This window comes from Myotis yumanensis, unplaced genomic scaffold, assembly GCF_028538775.1.
Source record: "Myotis yumanensis isolate MYYU_CA2020_CCGP unplaced genomic scaffold, mMyoYum1.0.hap1 SCAF_2, whole genome shotgun sequence".
NCBI lineage: Eukaryota > Metazoa > Chordata > Mammalia > Chiroptera > Vespertilionidae > Myotis > Myotis yumanensis.
The window spans coordinates 23,249,884-23,270,714 of NW_027223753.1; the positions used below are offsets into that span (position 1 = coordinate 23,249,884).

The 20,831-nt window shown below is 41.4% G+C and overlaps 1 protein-coding gene across 1 annotated transcript in view; it reads right to left on the minus strand.

Annotated features, from left to right (window-relative positions):
* Positions 1-4,240, minus strand: part of CLSPN (claspin) — a 28,217-nt gene extending 23,977 nt beyond the window's left edge. Inside the window, exons 1-2 of the mRNA XM_070404719.1 lie at positions 4,122-4,240; positions 299-407 (exon numbers count right to left, since the gene is read on the minus strand). Coding sequence (XP_070260820.1) covers positions 299-407; positions 4,122-4,145 — 133 coding nt within the window. The 5' untranslated portion in view covers positions 4,146-4,240. The remainder of the gene's footprint in view (positions 1-298; positions 408-4,121) is intronic.
* Between the last annotated feature and the right edge of the window lie 16,591 nt (positions 4,241-20,831).

The following is a 20,831-nucleotide window of genomic DNA, read 5'->3' on the forward strand; positions in this document are numbered from 1 at the left end:
CTCTATATATCTTTACAACAGGAAAAGTTGTTCTAATCATTCTGGAAGGTGTTAAAAATTCTTTTATTGTGGGATAAATGCATTCAACCAGGCAATGTGGTAGCTTCTTGACATTTTATATATTCAGTAATATAACAGAAATTATTATTCTCAAAAGGGTACAACACAACTATTTTGCTTTTATAATAAAAAATGATAAAGTTGGGCATTAATAACTTAATAAGTCAAGAGAATAATAAAATTAATCCAATCCAAGCCCCTACATTCTATTTCTAAATATAAAGGTACTATTACAAACCTCCTTCACTCAAGGGTCCAATTGTTTCATAGCTGCCCAGTCCACTGTCGAAAGGACTATCTGCTTCTTCTTGTGAAATGAGTTTTAAATCATTGATTTCTAGGTGAACCTACATCAATGAGAATACATTTTGCATTAACCAACAGGTTACAAAAAACTCTAAGTACATTATGATACACAAAGCATTATGGGGTCATCAGGCTGAAATAAGGGGAAAAAACAAATAAACAATTCAGGGGTTCAATGAAGAGATGACAACCCAAGCCAGTTTAGCAAAGTGGACAGATTGTAGGTGTGTGGATTGAAGGGCCTCAGGTTCAATTCTGGTCAAGGGCACGCACCTGGGTTGAAGGCTTGATCCCAGCCCTGGTCGGACATGTGCAGGAGGCAACCAATGGGTATCTCTCTCCCATCGATGTTTCTCTCTCTGTGTCTCTCCTCTCCCTTCCACTCTCTCTAAAAATCAATGGTAAAAATATCTTTGGGTAAGGATTAACAAAAAGAGAGAGAGAGAGAGAACATTAAGAATTACCGGACATGCCCTAGCTGGTTTGGCACAGTGGGTTGAGTGTCGGCCTGTGGACTTGAAGGGTCCTGGGTTCAATTCTGGTCAAGGGCACATGCCCAGGTTGCAGGCTTGAATCCCCAGTATAGGGCGTGCAGGAGGCAGCCAATCAATGATTCTCTCTCATCATTGATGTTTCTATCTCTCTCTCCCTCTCTCTTCCTCTCTGAAATCAATAAAAATATATTTTTTAAAAAAGAATTACTGGACCAAAAACCAAAAGAAAAATCATTGTTCACCTTTAAAGCAATCTATAGAACCAAATCTTTTTTTTAATCCTCATCTAAGGATATGTTTGTGTGCTTTTTATTTTAGAAAAGAAGAGAAGAAGAGAAACACTGATGTGAAAAACATCAATTGGTTGCCTCTCATACGCGCCTCAACTAGGTATATGCTCTGACCGGGAACTGAACCCACAACCTTTCAGTGTATGGGACAATACTCCAAACAACTGAACCACACCACCCAGGGCAAAACCAACTCTTTATATTGAATACAGTAGATCCTCCTTATCAACAGTTTCACTTTTCCATAATTTTAGTTACCCATGGTCAATCGAGGTCAGAAAATATTAAATGGGAAATTCCAGAAATAAACAATTCATAAGTTTTAAATTGCATACCATTCTGAGTAGCATGATGGAATCTCACAACATCCCATTTTGTCCCACTCAGAACATGAATCATCCCTTTATCCAATGTATTCATGCTGTATATACAATCCACCTTTTAGACACTTAGTAGCCACCTCAGTTATCAGATCTACTGTCACAGTACCACAGTACTTGTGTTCAAATAACCCTTATTTACTTAATAATAGCACCGGAGTACTGATGCTGGCAATTCAGATAGGCCAAAGAGGAGCCATAAAGTGCTTTCTTTAAGGGGGAGTGCAGGAGGCAGCCGATCAATGATTCTCCCTTTTTCTCTGAAATCAATAAAAATATATTTTTAAAAAAGAGAGATGCAATCCAGGTATGGGACTCGTTATAAGGCAAACTGTGTGGTTTCTTTTTTATTTTCATTGAATTTATTGGCGTGGCATCTATAATAAAAGCATAATATGCTAATAAGACTGGACAGCCGAACGACCTTCCAGACGTCATTCCAGACGTCCTTCTGGACAAAGCCGAGGCAGCGGGAGCTGAGGCAGAGGTGGTTAGGGGCAATGAGGCAGGCAGGCAGAGTGGTTAGGGGAGATCAGGCATGCAGGCAGAGGCAGTTGGGGCGATGAGGCAGGCAGGCGAGCGTTTAGGAGCCAGTGGTCCTGGATTGCGAGAGGGTGCAGGCCGGGCTGAGGGGACCCCCCTCCCCCATGCACGAATTTTGTGCACCAGGCCTCTAGTTAGTTAATAAAATCATATAGATTTCAAGTATACAATTCTATAAAATATCATCTGTATATTGTATTACATGTTCACTACCCAAAGTCAAGCCTGCTTCCCTCACCATTTATCCCCACTTTGCCCTCTTTTACCAGCCCCCACTCTATGTTGTTTCTTTAACAATAATTTGAAGAAAACAAGAGAAGGAGGGAGACCTATAAAGAGTTAAGGTATATACATACACTTACAGATCAACAATTCCAAGTGCAGACTTTCTTTGGATCCTAATTCAGAGAGCATATGTGTGTGTGTGAAGGAAATCTGAACAGACAAGATAGTCAGGCAAAAATTCTAAATGTTTTAGGTGTTGTAATAATATTGTGGTTATTTTTTGGAAAGGCTTTACCACTTAGAGATGTATAATGAAATATTTGTGGATGAAATAATGTCTAGAATTTGCTTCTAAATAATCCAGTAAGGAGGAAATGGGTGGGGATATAAATAAGATTGGCATGATTTTTATGTTTGAAAATTTCTAAACAAAACTATTTTAAAAGTTACAAGTAAAAAAAAAAAAAAAAAAAAAACCTAAGGAGAGGTGTCTCTTAGGTGATTTGGACAGTTAGTGACCAAGTCGCCCTAGACGCCAGGTCTCCAACCTCCTTGGCATTGTTAGGGCTCTGAACCAACTTAATAAGGGGGACGATATTAACATCTGTCATGTAATAGGGCACGAGGCCTCACGTTAATGCTTCTCCAACAACTCTTAAATTGATTTCAATGTTGGTACAATTATTAAATAGCTAAAGAGAACATGCACTGAATAACCACCGAGGAGAATCATGTATTTGCTGATGGTCCTTCCAACAATACAAAACAGTTAAGTCTATTCGCTCTGTTTGTGGATCCGAAAACTGCATAAGGGTAACCACACAACTCAATACAAGATACTGTTAGGTAACCATTTTATTCTAGGCAGTTTGCAGCAGGATCGGCAAGGGCAGTGCAAGTTCAGGGTCAAATATTGTCTTTATTTAAAAGTCTGGCCCTGACCGGTTTGGCTCAGTGGATAGAGCGTGGGCCTGCGGACTCAAGGGTCCCAGGTTCGATTCTGGTCAAGGGCATATCCTCAGTGGGGGGTGTGCAGGAGGCAGCTGATCAATGTCTCTCATGGATGTTTCCAACTCTCTATCCCTCTCCCTTCCTCTCTGTAAAAAATCAATAATATATATATATTTTAAAAGTCTGTTATTTTATTCAATATCAAGTAATGGGATTTTTTGGTATTCATTTTTATTTTTTTAGTGTTGCTTTAAAATATCATCTTGATTACTGAGTTTTTTGGCGTCTCCTTACATTTTGCTCCGAAGGGGAGCATCTCATCCTAGTCCCGCCCCAGAGAACATAGGACTGTGAACAGCAGTTCCTGTGTCCAGTTCCGCCAGCGACCAGCGAGTACAGCCCCTTCCCGATGACCGCAAAGGCCCCTTCCAGACGCAATTACGAACTCCCGCAGTCCATTTACAGAGTTCTGCCCCGAATTCCCGCGGCCCGGTTCGGCTCGGGCCTTCCTCTTTCCGGACGCGGCAAGAGGAAAAGCACCCACGGCAGGAAACGCGCCAAAGGGGAGGGAAGGCGGGACAGACTGAGGAGGCGCTGGGCGGCCGGCTGCGCGCGCCACGAAGACCCGGAGCAACACGGTCTACTGGACGGAGGCGCGGAAACCCCGACGGGGGGGACTGGACCGGGAGACGGTGGGGCCGGGGGTGGGGGTGTTTTCCCTCTGGGACTGCGAGGCCGAGCCGCCCGGTGCACGCCGGGAACTGTAGTTCTCCCAGCCTCCGCGACCCATTCCACCGCACTCGACCCCTGCCCCCCGCCCCCCTTCAGCGCCGACCTCCGCAACCGGGAAGGAGACATTTGCATGAACTCACCTCGGAAGGCACTTCGCCCGTCATGACTTCGGCCTCTCCAGCGCTTTACTCGGGACGAAACAGCTCCCCGGCTCCCTCAGCCGCGGCGAAGCTGCTCCCGCCGTATTCAACCCGGCAGCGACTTGGGACTTTCGCGCCTACCCGGCGTGGAGGTACCGCCCGTGACGATTTGCACCAATCCTGAGGCGGCTTTCTACTTGAGGCCACGCCCCCATTCCGTTCTACCAATCACGAAGCGCCTTCGGCCAATCCCACAAGTGTAATGTGGGTTGGGTTGGCGGGTCGCGGCTCCTCAGGTCAAGTGAACCTGGAGGAGGCCGAAGGGGTCCGGCTGCGGGGGTGTCGGGGTGTCGGGCCCTCTGGCCTTGCAAGATGGTACCGTTCGCGTGGTGGACTTTGACCCTTGGTCTTGCCACTGCGCGATAGTTTCCATCAGGCAGCGATTTGAGGAGTAAGTTCCTGCTCCAGGTAAGAAGTGGGGAGAAGATCTGTGGACACCAGAGGGCATCCCTAACCTGTACTGGAGTCCAGCGCCCATGAGTGTTTTCTCCAGGGTCATCCTACCTACTCCTTCCTGTATACGGCACGCATACTAATGAACACCAAAAGAGAAAAATTTCGGGGGTGGGGGGGCGGCTGCTCAGATACTAAGGAATATCCTTGGGTTACCTTTATAATTCTACTTAAGATTAATTCAAGGATGCAGAAAAGACCCATTCATCCCACCCCTAGGCTCTTTGGATAAGGCAGGAAAAATAAAAAGTGTGGAATCAGACTAATCCCAGACAATTCTAACCCCTTGTTGCTGTGCTGGTTACTATCTTTTAGCCATTCCCTGTCGATCCTTATCCTGCTGCATCCAGGCGAGCCTGGCTTCGCCCCCACTGCATTCCTGAGTGCCCTGGCCCTCTGACTTCAGGTGGAGGCAAGCTACTGGAAGGTATTTTACAAGATTACTGTCAGGAGGCGATCCGCGGGCACCAAAAGGAAAGTTCACAGCAGTTCCCGCTTCCACTTCACCCCCCCAGGATCCTAACCACTGGTCGGTTGACCAGCTCATCCCAATTTTCCCAGGACTTTCTCGGTTTTAGCACTGAAAGACTCACCTCTCAGGAATCTCCTCCATCCCAGGCAAACCAGGATAGCTGGTCACCCTACCCACTGGCCTGCTCTTCCCCGTCCCCATCGTTAGCTGAGTTCAGATAAAAGGTCTCATCTTCATTCCTTCACCTCCTCACCACTTCTCCACCCGCTTCTGCCACCCCCCCCCCCCCCACAACAAGAGCCTATCACCCATTCTCTTCTCTCACATCTCAGGCTACCCACCTTCTCACCCACTCTGTTATTAAGTCCTACGTTGATGATTCCCACATGTACCTCTGTAGCACTCCTCCCTCATGTTTGGAGGGCTAACATTTATTGGGGAGTTGCCCTGTGACAGAAACACTTGCAAGAATTTTGCAAACGTTATTTTACTTAATCTTCAGAGTAACTTTGTAAGGTAAGTAATGTTACTATCTCCATTTTAGTAGATGAGGAAACTAAACCTTTAAAATGCTAGTAACTGGTGGAGCCAGTATGCACAGCCTGTTCATTCTGACTCCAGGGTTCATACTCCTCAGAAAGACCTTGCCTGAGTGCCCTCTGCATTCTCCCTCTGTCCCCTGTTTTGGTTTCCCTGGTAATACGCACCTTTGCCTAAAATTTTCTATTTGTATAGTGTGGCTCCAAGAAGACAAGCACTTTGTTTCCTTGAACACCCTATCCTCACTATCTAGAATAATCCTTCTCATGCGTCAGAATGATGTGAAGGGCTGGTAAAAACAGACTGTTTGACCCCCACTCCCAGAGTTTCTGATTCAGTATGTCTCATGTGGGGCCTAAGAATTTGCATTTCTAACAAGTTGTCAGGTGATGCTAATGCAGCTGATATGAAGACCACACTTTGAGAACCACACTTTAGAACAGCGGTTCTCAACCTGTGGGTCGAGACCCCTTTGGGGGTCGACCGACCCTTTCACAGGGGTCGCCTAAGACCATCGGAAAACACATATATGATTACATATTGTTTTTGTGATTAATCACTATGCTTTAATTATGTTCAATTTGTAACAATGAAAATACATCCTGCATATCAGATATTTACATTACGATTCATAACAGTAGCAAAATTACAGTTATGAAGTAGCAACGAAAATAATTTTATGGTTGGGGGGTCACCACAACATGAGGAACTGTATTAACAGGTCGCAGCATTAGGAAGGTTGAGAACCACTGCTTTAGAACCTACCTGGCTCATGGTAGGAAAGTCAATCCATACTTGTTGAGCTAATTAATTCAGTCACTTGCCAACTGTTATATTATTACTAGAGGCCCGATGCATGAAATTCGTGCAAGAGTAGGTCTTCGCAGCCGTAGCCTTGATCCCTCGAAGCCGCAGGTGGCTGCCTGGATCCCTCCCTCACAGGCGTGGTTGCTGCAGCCCCGGCTTCATCTGGAATGAAATCCAGAAGGATGTCTGGTCTAATTAGCATATTATGCTTTTATTATTATAGATTGAACTCCCTCTGGAAGTAAATATATGAAGTAATACTACTGATATTAGCATTTTTCAGAACAAATTAGCATTTTTCTCTCTTTATAGAGCACCTCTTCAGTCACCAAAAAAGCTAAGAAAAAGAGCTCTGATTTGGACAATGGGTGAAAGGGGTGAGCTAGGAAGGGAAACCTTTTATTCTATATATTAACTTGTGTCAAGCTTAAGGGAGTCTGTAATTGGAATGAGCAGTCTGTATTCTCAATTTTGGTGAATGGCACCATAACCCATCACTCACCAATTCAGAAACCTGAAAGTCATCTTGACTCCTCTCTATGTCTTGGCTCTCAAGGTTAATTATCCAAAAGCTCTGCTTTTGAAGTTGATAGATGGCAACAAGGGAAAGATCTCAATGTTCACTCTGCAGGGATAAGTCTGAACTTGTCCCACAAATGACTTTGTGACCTTGGGAAAGACATTTCCTTTCTCAGAACCTTGTTTTATCCATTTGAAATTAGAAAACTTTGGATTTGAGATCATGATTCTCAAATGGGTTTAATTGGTAGAGTACCTAGAAGTAAGGTCCTCTGTAGGAAATGCTTCATAGTACTGACACATTTAATCTGGTCATATAAGTCAGGAAACATTTTCACTAGTAGGATCTATTAGTATATCATCGAAAATTAATATAAAAAATCAATTCTGAAATTATCCTATAGAATAAAATGCTAATATGCAAATTGTCCCCACTGGTGGGAGTTCAACCGACCAGGTGTTATACATTCACTGACCACCAGGGGGCGGCAATGGGCCCAGATGAGAATGGGACCATGGCAGGATAGTGGAGCTGGTGAGCAGGTGGTGCCAGGCCAAGGCGGGTGTGAGCGGGGGGCGGGGGGAGGGAGGCCGATTGCCCCGCCAGTTGCCCCACAGAGCAGCCCTGATTGCTGGCCAGGCCTAGGAACCCCACCTGTGCAAGAATTTTGTGCACCAGGCCTCTAGTATGTCTATGAAATAATAAGCCATGTAATTTAACATACTCAGCCCATTCTAAATTTATATTTGCTTGCTGGAAGGCAAACAAAAGCAGATTCCAAAGATTTGTGAAAGTTTGAAGGGAAAACATTGATTAAATCATATCTTGTGAAAGCTTGAAGGGGAAACATTAATTAAATCTTATCTTTTAGTTGATTTTTTCTGAAAAAAGAGAACAGCTTATGGAGAACAGCTACCATATTAAAGTTTTAGTACTAGCATTCTTCTGGAATAAGGTGTGAGAACCACTTGCTTTTCTAAAGTCCTATGTCAGTAGGTCTTCAAAAGTCTAGTTTTTAGATTCCTTCTTCATTTTTAGATAAGCACTGCCACCTCGTGGCAGGATTTTGTCATGTCAGTTCGCCTATCCTAATACCTTTTTTTAAATTTAAAAGGTATTCAAAGAGTTGTTTAAACTTTCCTTTGGTGCAGTGAAATAATCGCATCTCTCAGAATCTGCTTTTAAAAATTCGTACTGTAATCCCATACAATTATGAAGCTTATTTTGGAGAGTGTGCTGCTTGAAGGCCTGGACTGTTTTCCTTGCTTAATGTAGTACCCACTGACCTTTAAAAATGTTACAGGACCTGACACATAGTGGGTGTTTAATGGATAATTGTGGAATAAATGATTAAAATACCATGGCCTGAAAAACAAAACCAAGCAACACCGGGGCCTTTTGCCAAGGCATGACAGCACACACACACACACACACACACACACACACACCATCAGCTTCTTGTATAACTTTTGGCAACCTAAAGTACCTATAAAATATTCATCCACTCATTCAACATTCAACAAACCTTAAGCACCCATTTTAAGCCTACGCTAGACACGGAAAATATAAAGATAAATAAAATACAGTCTTATTCTCAGACAGGTTTCCATTGCTGGCTGGAGACAGGCAAGCAAACCAGCTTGTGTAATAGTGGAAGTATGTACAATAGCTCTGGGGCCCCAAGAGAGGGGCAACTGACTTTGCCTGGGGTAAGTCAGTAGGTGACGACTCCCGAACTGAGTTTCAAAATGGACTGGAGTTCTCCAGGCTGGCACAAGGAGGAAAAGGCATTCCAGGTATGTGTAGGGGCTTGATAAAGCATGTTGTGTTTGGGGAACTGAAAGTAGGTCAGTATGACTGGAGCACAGGGTGTGTGTGTGTGGTAGGGGTGAGGATGGCAGTACAAAGGCTGAAAGTTAAAACGGGGGAGAAAAAGTCTAGAATGCTGTGCTTAGAATTTAGCTTTCAGACTCTATGAACTGGGCAGCTGGGGCGGGTAGGAGGGTTGTTACGAAGGAGAGCAACATGGTTAGATCTATGTCTGAGAAAGATTATTCTGGTAGCGTCTGAAGGATGGATTTGGAAGGCGATTAGATTGGAGGCAGGAAGACCAGTTGTCTAGGTGGGAGATTATAAGGACCTGAACTAGGTCAATGATAGTAACAATGGAGAGGAGGAGACAGATTGGGAAATAGAGGCAAAATTGACAGGGCTTGTTGGACAACTAACCTTGAGGGGCAAGGGACAGTGGAGTCAGTGTGACTGCGCGACTCTCAGGTTTCTGGATTGGTTGAGTGACAGATTATGGTGCCATTCATCAAAATTGAGAATATATGTCACGAATTCCAAATTCAGACTCCTTTAGCTTGGTACAAGTTAATACGTGGAACAAAAGGTTTTCCCTTTCTAGCTCACCCCTGTCCACCAATTGTCCAAATTGGAGCTCGAGTTCTCTTTCCCCTGACCCTCCCTCCTTCCCCCTCCCCCCATCCCCAGCTTTTCTGGAGACTGAAGAGGTGTTTCCCAGGCACAGGCTTATCTCTCCATTCCATTGCAGCACTCAAAACGTTAATTCCATTCATATATTTTCTCTTTAATTCTCTTTTCCTTTCTGGACACCTACCAGGAAAAATGTATAAGAGGAATTCCTCTACCCTGCTTTATTCAATTTTTTTTGCCTCAGGCTTTTTAAATTCAGTTTTTCTAAAAACCCAAGTGTTTTCACGACCAACCTTTGCCTAAAGCCCTATAGAAACTGAGTGGCTTGGTGGTGCCAGTGGTGTTTATGTGGACATTTGCATACTCAGGATCTGGTCAATTACGTCTCAATCACATACATATGCCTCAACCAGTCTAGGGAGACTCTGCCCATATATGTGATTTGGGGGGCAGGGAATTCTATCATAGGACAGATGGTTTCTGTTCCACACCTGCTTTGTATTACATTTTTAATTGAATGTTAATGCCTGACCCCCTTCAAGACATGCCAGATAATTCAACTGTACCTAGAAGGGCAGAGTCTTATAGGAGTAACTCCTCCAAGCACAATATAGTTAGAGTAGGGGAAAGAACACTTCCTAAGATAGGAGGTGGTAGGCAGACAAAACAATATTGTTCCCACTGTAGGCCCAAAAGATGGCTATACTAGTGGTATTCATGCAGGGGATAGATCAGGGTTGTCATAATGACCCTGCCTCTCCTAGAATTTAGTGGGTAGGGCCAAGGTTGCTAAATATCTGAGAAACACTGAAATAAGCAAAAAGGAAGAGGAAGAGTATTTTAGGCAGGGGAATTGGAATGGGTAAAGGCATGGGGACATGAGTGATGGTAAGATTTCCAGGGACTTGCTCAACTAATAGCTTTATGATGATGGAATGGGAGGTAGGGGGTAAAGTGTCAAAGTTGTTCAATTAAATTGAACTCAGTAAATATCTACAGAATGTTTTTTTGGAGCCTGAGTAACTGCTAGATAATGAGGTAGATAGAGAAAAAGCAAGGTACACTCCTTTGAGGATAAAACATGTGCACAAATAAATTACAAAGCCGATTTTGATGAGTGCTAGAGGAAATATAAGAGATCTATGCTCTGGAAGCAAGACTATATCAGACTTTTAAACACGATGTAATATCATTCATTCACTCTACAAACCTTTATTGAGCATTCTGTTAGACTGTTAGAATTATGTGCCCTCTCCCCCCCCTCTTTTTTTTTTTTTTAGATTCTCACCCAAGGATACTTTTCCATTGATTCTTTAGAGAGAGTGGAAGAGAGAGGGCAAGACAGTGAGAAATATCGATGTGAGAGAAGCACATCGATTAGTTGCCTCCTTCAGAAGCCCCAACCAGGGCCCAGGCCAAGGAGGAGCCTGCAACCAGGTATGTGCCCTTGACCAGAATTGAACCTGGGACCCTTAGGTTCGCAGGCCAACGTTCTATCCACTGAGCCAAACTGGCTAGGGCTCCTCTTGCTTTTTCAATGTGATTTTGCTACACTTTCCATCTAATTCTCAATCTCTTAAATGTGGGCTGTCCTTGTTACTTGCACTGGTCAACAGAATATAGTGGAAGTAACATTGTATATATAGCTTCAAAGCTAAGCTTTAAGGAGCTTTGCCGCTTTTACCTTCATTCTTTGAGAACACTGGTGCCACCATTTAAGAAACCCAAGGAGCCGAAACCGGTTTGGCTCAGTGGATAGAGCGTCGGCCTGCGGACTGAAAGGTCCCAGGTTTGATTCCGGTCAAGGGCATGTACCTGGGTTGCGGGCACATCCCCAGTGGGAGATGTGCAGGAGGCAGCTGGTCGATGTTTCTCTCTCATTGATGTTTCTAACTCTCTATCTCTCTCCCTTCCTCTCTGTAAAAAATCAATAAAATATATTTAAAAAAAAAAAAAAAAAAGAAACCCAAGGAATCTTGTTGGATGGGTCACATAGAGGAGATTCGAGGCACTTTAGCCAACAGCTAAGTGCCATCTTGGACTATTCGGCCACACTGAGCCTCCAGGTGAATGCAGCCATGTGAGTGACCAAAGGTGAGACCCCCCCAGAGAACTGTCCAACTAAGCCTAGCTAAACTACAGAATTGTGGGCAAATGCACGAGCCACTACATTTTAGTATGGTTTGTTATGCAGCAGTAGACCACTGAAACAAGCTCCTACTATGGATCAGGCATAGAGGATACAGTTTTATTTTATTTTATTTTATATTTTTTAATCTTTATTATTGAATTACAGATGTCCCCTCTATATTCCCCCCATTGCTCCCTCCACCCGAATCCCACCCCAACCAAGGCCTCACCACCCTATTGTCTGTGAAGATACAGTTTCAAACAAAGTTTCTACTCGTATATTCTTGTAGCAGAAGATAGACAATAAGCAAGAAAATAAATATGTAATGTCAAGTATTGATAGTGTTTTGAAGAAAAATAAAGAATGTTAAGGGGTTAGAGGGTACACCTCAAATAGCCAAAGCAATCTTGAGAAAGAACAAAGCTGGAAGCATCATGCTCCCTGATTTCGAACCATATTACAAAGCTATAGTAATCAAACCAGTATGATGTTAGCATAAAAACAGACACATAGATAAATGGAATAGAATAGAAAGCCCAGAAATAAACTCATATACATAGGGTCCTTTAACTTACAACAAAAAAGCTAGGAATATACAATGGGGAAAGAACAGTGTCTTCAATAAATGGTGTTGGGAAAACTGGACAGCTACATGCATAGGAATGGAAGTGTACACTATACACTATACCCGTAGTTGGCAAACTCATTAGTCAACAGAGCCAAATATCAACAGTACAACGATTGAAATTGCTTTTGAGAGCCAAATTTTTTAACCTTAAACTATATAGGTAGGTACATTGTTATTAACTTAATTAGGGTACTCCTAAGCTGGCCTTTGCTAAAAACGTCCTCAATCTGATTGAGGTACGTTCGCTGAGGTCGACCCCTTCCAACCCTCCCATCCACACTCGTCTTGTATACTTGTTTCGTCTATCTCCTTTCGTTCATCCTCTCTATATGTCCAGACCATCTCAACATACCTTTCTCAATCCTCGATACTACATCTTCTTTCACTCCACAACGTTCCCTAAAATTAACTTAATAAACTTTACTTAAAGTTTTAAATCAACTTCGCACTGTACGTGTGCGCCCGCGCGTGGTATTTTGTGGAAGAGCCACACTCAAGGGGCCAAAGAGCTGCATGTGGCTCATGAGCCGCGTTTTGCCAACCACTGCACTATACCAAAAAATTAACTCCAAATAGCCCCAACCTGTGTTTCCCAGTGGTTAGAGTGTCAGCCCGCATACCAAATGGTCACGGGTTCGATTTCCGGTCAAGGGCATGTACCTGGGTTGCAGATTCTATTCTGACCCACGGAGGGCATGTGCAGAAGGCAACCACTTGATGTGTCTCTCTCACGTCGATGTTTCTCTCACTTTGATGTCTCTCTATCTCCTTCCTTTCCTCCTTTCCACTCTCTCTAAAAATCAATGGAAAAATATATGCTGGAGTGAGGATCAACAAAAAAATTTTTAACTAGATATGGATTGAAGACTTGAACATAAGACCTGAAACCATAAAATTCCCAGAAGAAAACAGGCAGTAAGTTCCTTGACATCAGTCTTGGTGATGCTTTTTTGGATCTGACATTTAAAGCAAAGGAAACAAAAGAAAAAATAAATAAGTGGGTCTATATCAAACTAAAAAGCTTCTGCATAGCAAAGGAAACCATCAACAAAATGAAAAGCCAAGCTACTTAAAGGGAAAAATATTTTCAAATAATATATCTGATGAGGGGTTAATATCCAAAATATATAGCCCTAACTGGTTTGGCTCAGTGGATAGAGCGTTAGCCTACGGACTGAAGGGTCCCAGGTTCGATTCTGGTCAAGGGCATGTACCTTGGTTGTGGGCACATCCCCAGTGGGAGGTGTGCAGGAGGCACCTGATTGATGTTTCTCTCTCATCAATGTTTCTAACTCTCTATCCCTCTCCCTTCCTCTCTGTTAAAATCAATAAAATATATTTTTTTTAAAAACAAAATATATAAAGAACTCAGACAATTCAATATCAAAATAAAATCAAAAAATGGGCAGAAGAATTGAATAGAAGTCTTTCCAAAGAAAACATACAGATGGCCAATTTGGAAAGATGCTCAAATTCACTAATCATCTGGAAAATGCAAATCAAAACCACAATGATATATCACCTCATACCTGTTAGAATGGCTATCATCAAATGACAAGAAGTAACAAGTGTTGGTGAGGATGTGGAGAAAAGGTGACCTTAGTGTACCATTGGTGGGATTGTAAATTGGTGCAGCCACTATGGAAAACAGTATGGAAATTTCTAAAAAAATTAAAACTAGAACTACCGTATGATTCAGCAATTTCACCTCTGTGTGTTTATTAGAAGGAAATGAAAACACTAACTTGAAAAGATATAGGCAACCCATAATCACTGCAGCACTATTTACAATAGCCAAGATATGAAAACAATCTAATTACCCATCAATTGATGAATGAATAAAGAAGTTGTGGTGTATAAATAATTTTAGTTTTTTTCAGCCATAGAAAAGAATAAACTCTTGCAATTTGCAACAACAGGGATGGACCTTGAGGGCACTGTGCTAAGTGAAATAAGTCAGACAGATAAAGACAAATACCGCATGATTTTATTTATATGTGAAATCTAAAAAACAAACTGAGCTCATAGACACAGACAACAGATTGGTGGTTGCCAGAGGCAGAGGGTGGAAGATGGGCTAAATGAGTGAAGGGGGTCAAAAAGTTTATTTTATAAACTTGCAGTTATAAAATAAGTCATTAGAAAGCACTATACAATGTGACGACTGTAATTAATAATACAGTGTTGCATATTTAAAAGTTGCTAAGAGAGTAGATCTTAAAAGTTCTCATCACAATGCCTGGCTGGCGTGGCTCAGGGGTTGATCATTGACCTATGAACCAGGAGGTCACAGTTCAATTCCCGGTCAGGACATATGCCTGGGTTGTGGACTCGATCCCCAGTGTGGGGCATGCAGGAGTCAGCCTATCAATGATTCTCATCATCGATGTTTCTATCTCTCTTTCCCTCTCCCTTCCTCTCTGAAATCAATAGATTTAAAAAAATTCTCATCACAAGAAAAAAAATTCTGTAACTATGTATGGTGACAGATGTTACATAGACTTGTGGTGATCATTTCATGATATTTACAAATATTGAGTCATTTTGTTGTATACCTGAAACTAATATAATGTTACCAGAGTCCCCGTGCATGAAATTCATGCACAGGTGGGGGGTGTCCCTCAGCCCAGCCTGCACCCTCTCCAATCTGGGACCCTTTGAGGGATGTCCGACTGCCCATTTAGGAATCGGGCCTAAACGGGCAGTTGGACATCCCTCACACAATCCAGGACTGCTGGATCCCAACTGCTCGCCTGCCTGCCTGCCTGATTGCCCCTAACTGCTTCGGCCTGCCAGCCTGGTCCCCCAAAACTGCCCCCCCCTTGTCAGCCTGGTAACCCCTAACTGCCCTCCCCTGCTGGCCTGATTGCTCACAGCTGCCCTCTCCTGCAGGCCGTCTTGTGGTGGCCATCTTGTGTGTTGGGGTGATGGTCAATTTGCATATCACCTCTTTATTAGATAGGATATGTCCATTATACCTTAATAATTTTAAAAATATTTATTTAAAAAGAGGGATTAGAAGATAACAGTTAATGACTAGAAGCTAAGGAGAAGAACTGCTATTTTAGAAAAATAAATCCTTTGAAGAAAATATTAGTTTGTGGGTTGTTGTTTTTTTTATAAAGGTGGTTTTTATGCTAGATGACCCTCTAGCACAGTGGTTCTCAACCTTCCTAATGCTGCGACCCTTTAATACAGTTCCTCATGTTGTGGTGACCCCCAATTTCATTGTTACAAATTGAACATAATTAAAGCATAGTGATTAATCACAAAAACAAGATGTAATTATATATGTGTTTTCCGATGGTCTTAGGCAACCCCTGTGAAAGGGTCGTTGGATCCCCAAAGGGTCGCGAACCACAGGTTGAGAACCGCTGCTCTAGCAACTATCAGTACATTTTTTCATGATCCTAACCCATATCTTTATAATGGCATTAAAATCCATTTATAAGATCATGGAAGAAACTTTAGAAGTTAGCTCATCCTATCTCCTCATAAAATAAACTGATCCACAGAGAATGTGTTATGCTATCTGTAATTTACTTATATTAAATATTATAATATATAACATTATATATGTTAACCATATATATTAAAATATTTCAGGCTAGAAAGTTTTATATATCTGTGTTAATTAATTTTAGTGTAAACCTTGGAGGCTATTAGTTAATGTTTTAGGTACTCTAATAAGAATTATACACTCCTGGCATCCTAAGCCAGGGATTGTGGGTTCGTGTCCCATCTGGGGTGCCCCCCAAAAAAAAGAATTATACACTCTAGGGGTAGTTTGTTAGTATCTGAGAAATTGTAATCAATAGATCATATTCCAGTAGCAGCTACAAGAACTTCAGCTATCTTTATCTCCAATCAATACTACAAGACTGTTAAATATGGCTAAATGTTAGATATGATTTTTCATGCATGAAATGAGTGGTGTCAAGATATGTAATTTGGCTAGAAGTATTGTACAGGCATCTCCACTCCTGACCACGAGATGAGAATCTAGTGAGTGATGTTATGGGCTTAGGATTTAATCAATCTTTTTCTCCCCATTTAGTGGAAGATCCTGTTACCTGATTCCAACTAGCAAGTGAATTACTAGTACAGATATTCTGACTAGAATCCTGTTACTAGAATATTATCTTATTTACCTAAAGTAAACCTTTCATGCAAAGTTTTTGGCAAAGTGTCTAAAAAGATCAAGAGCTGGAACTTTATTGAGCTTGCAAGTTGTATGACTGGTTTTGCCTGCTTGTTCATAAATATTTGACCATGTGACATTTAATTGTGGGACTTGCTTTCATTGTAGCACACTACTTGGTAGTAAGGTTTAGGGAAGGAATATATGACCCATCTCTCACTGTTGGAGGTTGCTGATATCTGCCCCTCACCCCTGCAATAACAACCAAACAAAAACCCACTCAATAATTTGCAAGTATATGTTTATTAATATAATTAATAAATAAGCAAGTTGGCGTGGGTCAGTTTGCAACAGAAGATAATTTCCTAAGGTCACATAACAATTGACTCTTGCCACCATAAAATGCAAAACAAATCGTTTGCACCCACATTAATAAAAAGAGAAGCCAGCCCATGTTGAGTCAAAGTAGACAATGCAATATTTTAGGAAGTTAGCTTACTGGAGTCTGGAGAATGGGTTGGGAAGAGAAACACTGGAGACAGGAACACCAGTGAGCAGATTGTTGCTATAGCCCAGGTGAGACCAGAGTCAGAGGTGCAACATGGTGCCATAGAACAAGTCTGGGCACCGACATCAGAGAGATCGATGTATCAGTCATATAACTGTGGGGAAGATTACATGTCCCCCAATCGAAATAATGATTAAATGAGATGGCAACTCATTGTGTGGCATGCAGTAGGCACTAAGTAAGTGCTAATTCCTTTCATCACCCTCAAACCATAAAATGGAATAACGGAGTGAATGCAGAAAGACTAGTCTAAGCCTAAGCAAGGGCTTAAGCTCTTCCTGTCACCAAACATTAGAAGCAACATTTGGACTACAAATTGCTATAATTTTATTGCTCTTCTTGCCTGGCAAGATCATTTCAAATCAACAAACTTTTGCTAAGTAGAGCACTTAGTTCTATACAAAAAACAGAGGAAGATAAAAAAAATAAATAAAGATGTCAAGGAGCTCCCAGTCTTAATATTCTTTTTCTACCTTAACACTTTAATTTCAAGGGGGCTGTCCCCTCGCCCTTCACGCAATGCACATGGGGAACCTGGTGCTAAACCATTCGTAGATGACCTCCTTCTGGGTTGGGATTTCATACGTAGCAGAGCAGCTCCCTCGCTACGATCCATTGAAAGTCAGCCCTTGACACAAGGGTTTGTAAGAATTTTTAAAAAAAAGAGAATAAAAAAATACTTTCGTTTCTCCCCTCTGAGCTACCTCTAGCTTTCCCAACTCATGACATCAGATTCAACTATTATTTTTTAGAAGGAACTGATATTCCAGGCAGTAGATTAGGCCTTTCTTATATATTATTTAGTATATAACACAACAAACCTACAAGGTCAATACTATTATTATCCCCATTTTTATAGATGGGAACTAAGACCCAGAGAAGGAAAAAGTGTTTATTATTTAGGATCACACAGCTAAATAATAGTTGAACTAGGATTGAAATCTAGTCTCTGTAACTCCACACCCAGTGCTCTTTCTACTGTTCCAGGGTGTTTTCTGTTTTTTTGTGGGTTTTGTTTGTTTGTATTTAAAGATGTGTGACCTTGTTATCTTATTAAAAGATATCAGCTCTGTTAGAAATGCCAAGTTTTTAGGAGGCTGTTAGATGTGAGTTCCCAACATAAGGGTATGTATTTGATAACTAAGGCCAGATTCTCCCAGTTTGAAGATTGGAAGATCTTCCCTAGGAAAACAGAACATGCCAAGAGAAAAGCCTATAGACTCAAAACCACAATGAGATACCACCTCACACCTGCTAGAATGGCTATTATAAAAAAGACAAGAGATAATATGTGTTGGCAAGGATGTAGAGAAAAGGGAACGCTTGGGCACTGTTGGTGGGATTGTAAATTGATATAGCCACTATGGAAAACAGTATGAAGGTTCCTCAAAAATTCAAAATATGATCCAGAAATTCTACTTCTGGTTATTTATCTGAAGAAAATGAAAATACTAATTCAAAAATATATGTATATACAGAATGGAATACTATTCATCATAAAAAGACTGAAATTTTGCCATTTGCAACAACATGGATGTTGAGGGTATTATGCTAATACCTCATAATACATTGAGAGTATTATGCTAAGTGAAATAAGTCAGACAGAGAAAGACAAATACTGTGGGGTTGGGATATATTATTTTTCCCAAATGGATAGCCAATAGTCTCAACAACATTTGTTATAGCCATTATTCTCCTCTCTAATTTAAAATGCCATATTTTTAATGAACTAAATTCATATATATATAGGGGGAGAGAGAGAGAGAAGAGAGAGAGAGAGAGAGAGAGAGAGAGAGAGAGAGAGAGAGAGAGAAGAGAAGAGAAGAGAGAAGAGAGAATCTGGTCTTGGACCTCTATTTTGTTTATGTTTTTTTAAATGCTCATATATTTTGGTCAGTAATATTTTATTTGAATGAATTGTAGCTTCATAGCACATTTTGATATCTGCTAGGGTAAGTCCTTCCTCCTACTTGATCAGTAGTCTTGGCTATTCTTACATTATTTGGTCAACCTGCCAAATTTCATTTAAAAAATAATTATTTGGATTAGAAATGACATCTTTAAAATAAATGGTCTCCCATATGTCTTTATTTTCTTTTATATCTTAGAGTAAAACTTCATATAGGACTTTCATGTTTCTTGTTGTTTATTTCTTGCTTCTTCATAGATTTTGTAGCAATTGTGAATTGATTCTTTTCCATGACATAGTCTAAGTAAGTTATCACTGGTCTGTATGGAAACTATTGATTTCTATATGGTAACTTTGTATATAACCAATTTATTAACTGTCTTATTCATTCTTATAATTTTTCAGTTGGTTCACTTAGATTTTCTAGGAAATATCTTTCATCTTCAGGTAATGCTTGTATTGTGTCTTTTTCCCTATAGTTATAATCACTTCTTTTTCTTGTCTCTCAGCAATAAATACTCCAATATGACATTGACCAGTAGAAATAATAATTGGCATGCTTTTCTTGTTTTTTATTTTAGTGGGGTTTGCAGTTTGCCATTTTTATTGTAGCAAGTAATTTGATGGAGTGACTCTCAATTACCAGAAGCATTAATGTATTATCTAAACAAACTGTTTACTTAGAGTTGCTTCGGTCAACAGGCATCAAGACATCTGAAAAAGATCTGCTGCTGCTGAACTCCCTTGGTCCCATAAATATGTCCTGACCAGGGGACCAAGATGTTAACAGTTTATATAAGGTGAGTTTCATGGAAACTAAGTAGCCACCCAAACACTTTCTCAGTAACTCTCTATATTCCTTCCTTGCATGGATAGCACAGCTTGTACATATTAGAGTAGCATGTTCCATGTAACAGGATACATCTATATTTTAACATAAAACATTTAATTTAATAGAACACATCTATATATAACATTTATGTACTCATTTAGCTCTGGATAATTGCCTTTATGGGAGTCATAGTATAGGCATCCTTGATAGGTAATCTCTACTATGTGCAGTGTGTGCTGTTTTTGTTTTTTTTTTCTGGTGGATGCTTTTTATCACTTTACGGTGATGATGATGATGATGATGATGATGCTAGCAAAAGTTATATGTTAGCAAAAGTTATATGTTTACTTTGTGCTAGTTCCTGTTAAAAGTACTTTATATATAACTCATTTAGAAAATTTCCTTCTTTTCGCAGTTTACTAATAGTTGTGTTTGTGTGTGTGCGCGTGTGTTAACAAGAGTGTGGGATTTTACTGAATGCTTTTCCAGAACCTATTAGGATAATTGCATGATTTTTCTCCTTTATTCTGGTACTGTAGGGAACGATATGAATAGATCTCCTACTGTTGAATCAGAGCCTCATGGAGTCCTCTAATCCATCAGTGTCATTACTTTTCACCAATTATCTCATGCTCCTCACGTTCTCATTTTTTCTTTCCCAGTCTAGAGTCCACTGTACATCAAAATCACCATATTGTAAATATTCTTAACTAGTGCCTGGGTGCACAGATTCATGCAAATTGAAAGGAAATTAATTAGAAGGTGGCCAGCAAGGCGGGACTGGGCAAGACAGGCCGGACACACCCTGGAGCCAACCTCCCGCAGTCCGTCCCCAGCCAGCTGCACCTGGGGCAGTGCCTTGGCTCGAAGGGCATCTGTGGAGGGAGTGAGGTCCCTCTGGCAGGTGGTGTCCCTAGGCCTGGCCTGTGGGGATTGGGCAGAAACCAGCTCTCCGACATCCCCCGAGGGGTCCCAGATTGTGAGAGGGTGGTTCTTGGGTGATGCACCCTGGAATCGGGTTCCCTTCTCTCTGGTTTCGAGGTACATCATCAGAGAACCGCTCGCTGCCAAGTCACCGCAGCTCCGCAGCTCCTGTGTTGAGCGTCTGCACCCTGGTGGTTAGTACACATCATACCTACCGGCCAGTTGGCCAGTAACTTAGCTTTTTATATATATAGACTAGGGGTCCGGTGCATGAAATTCGTGGACT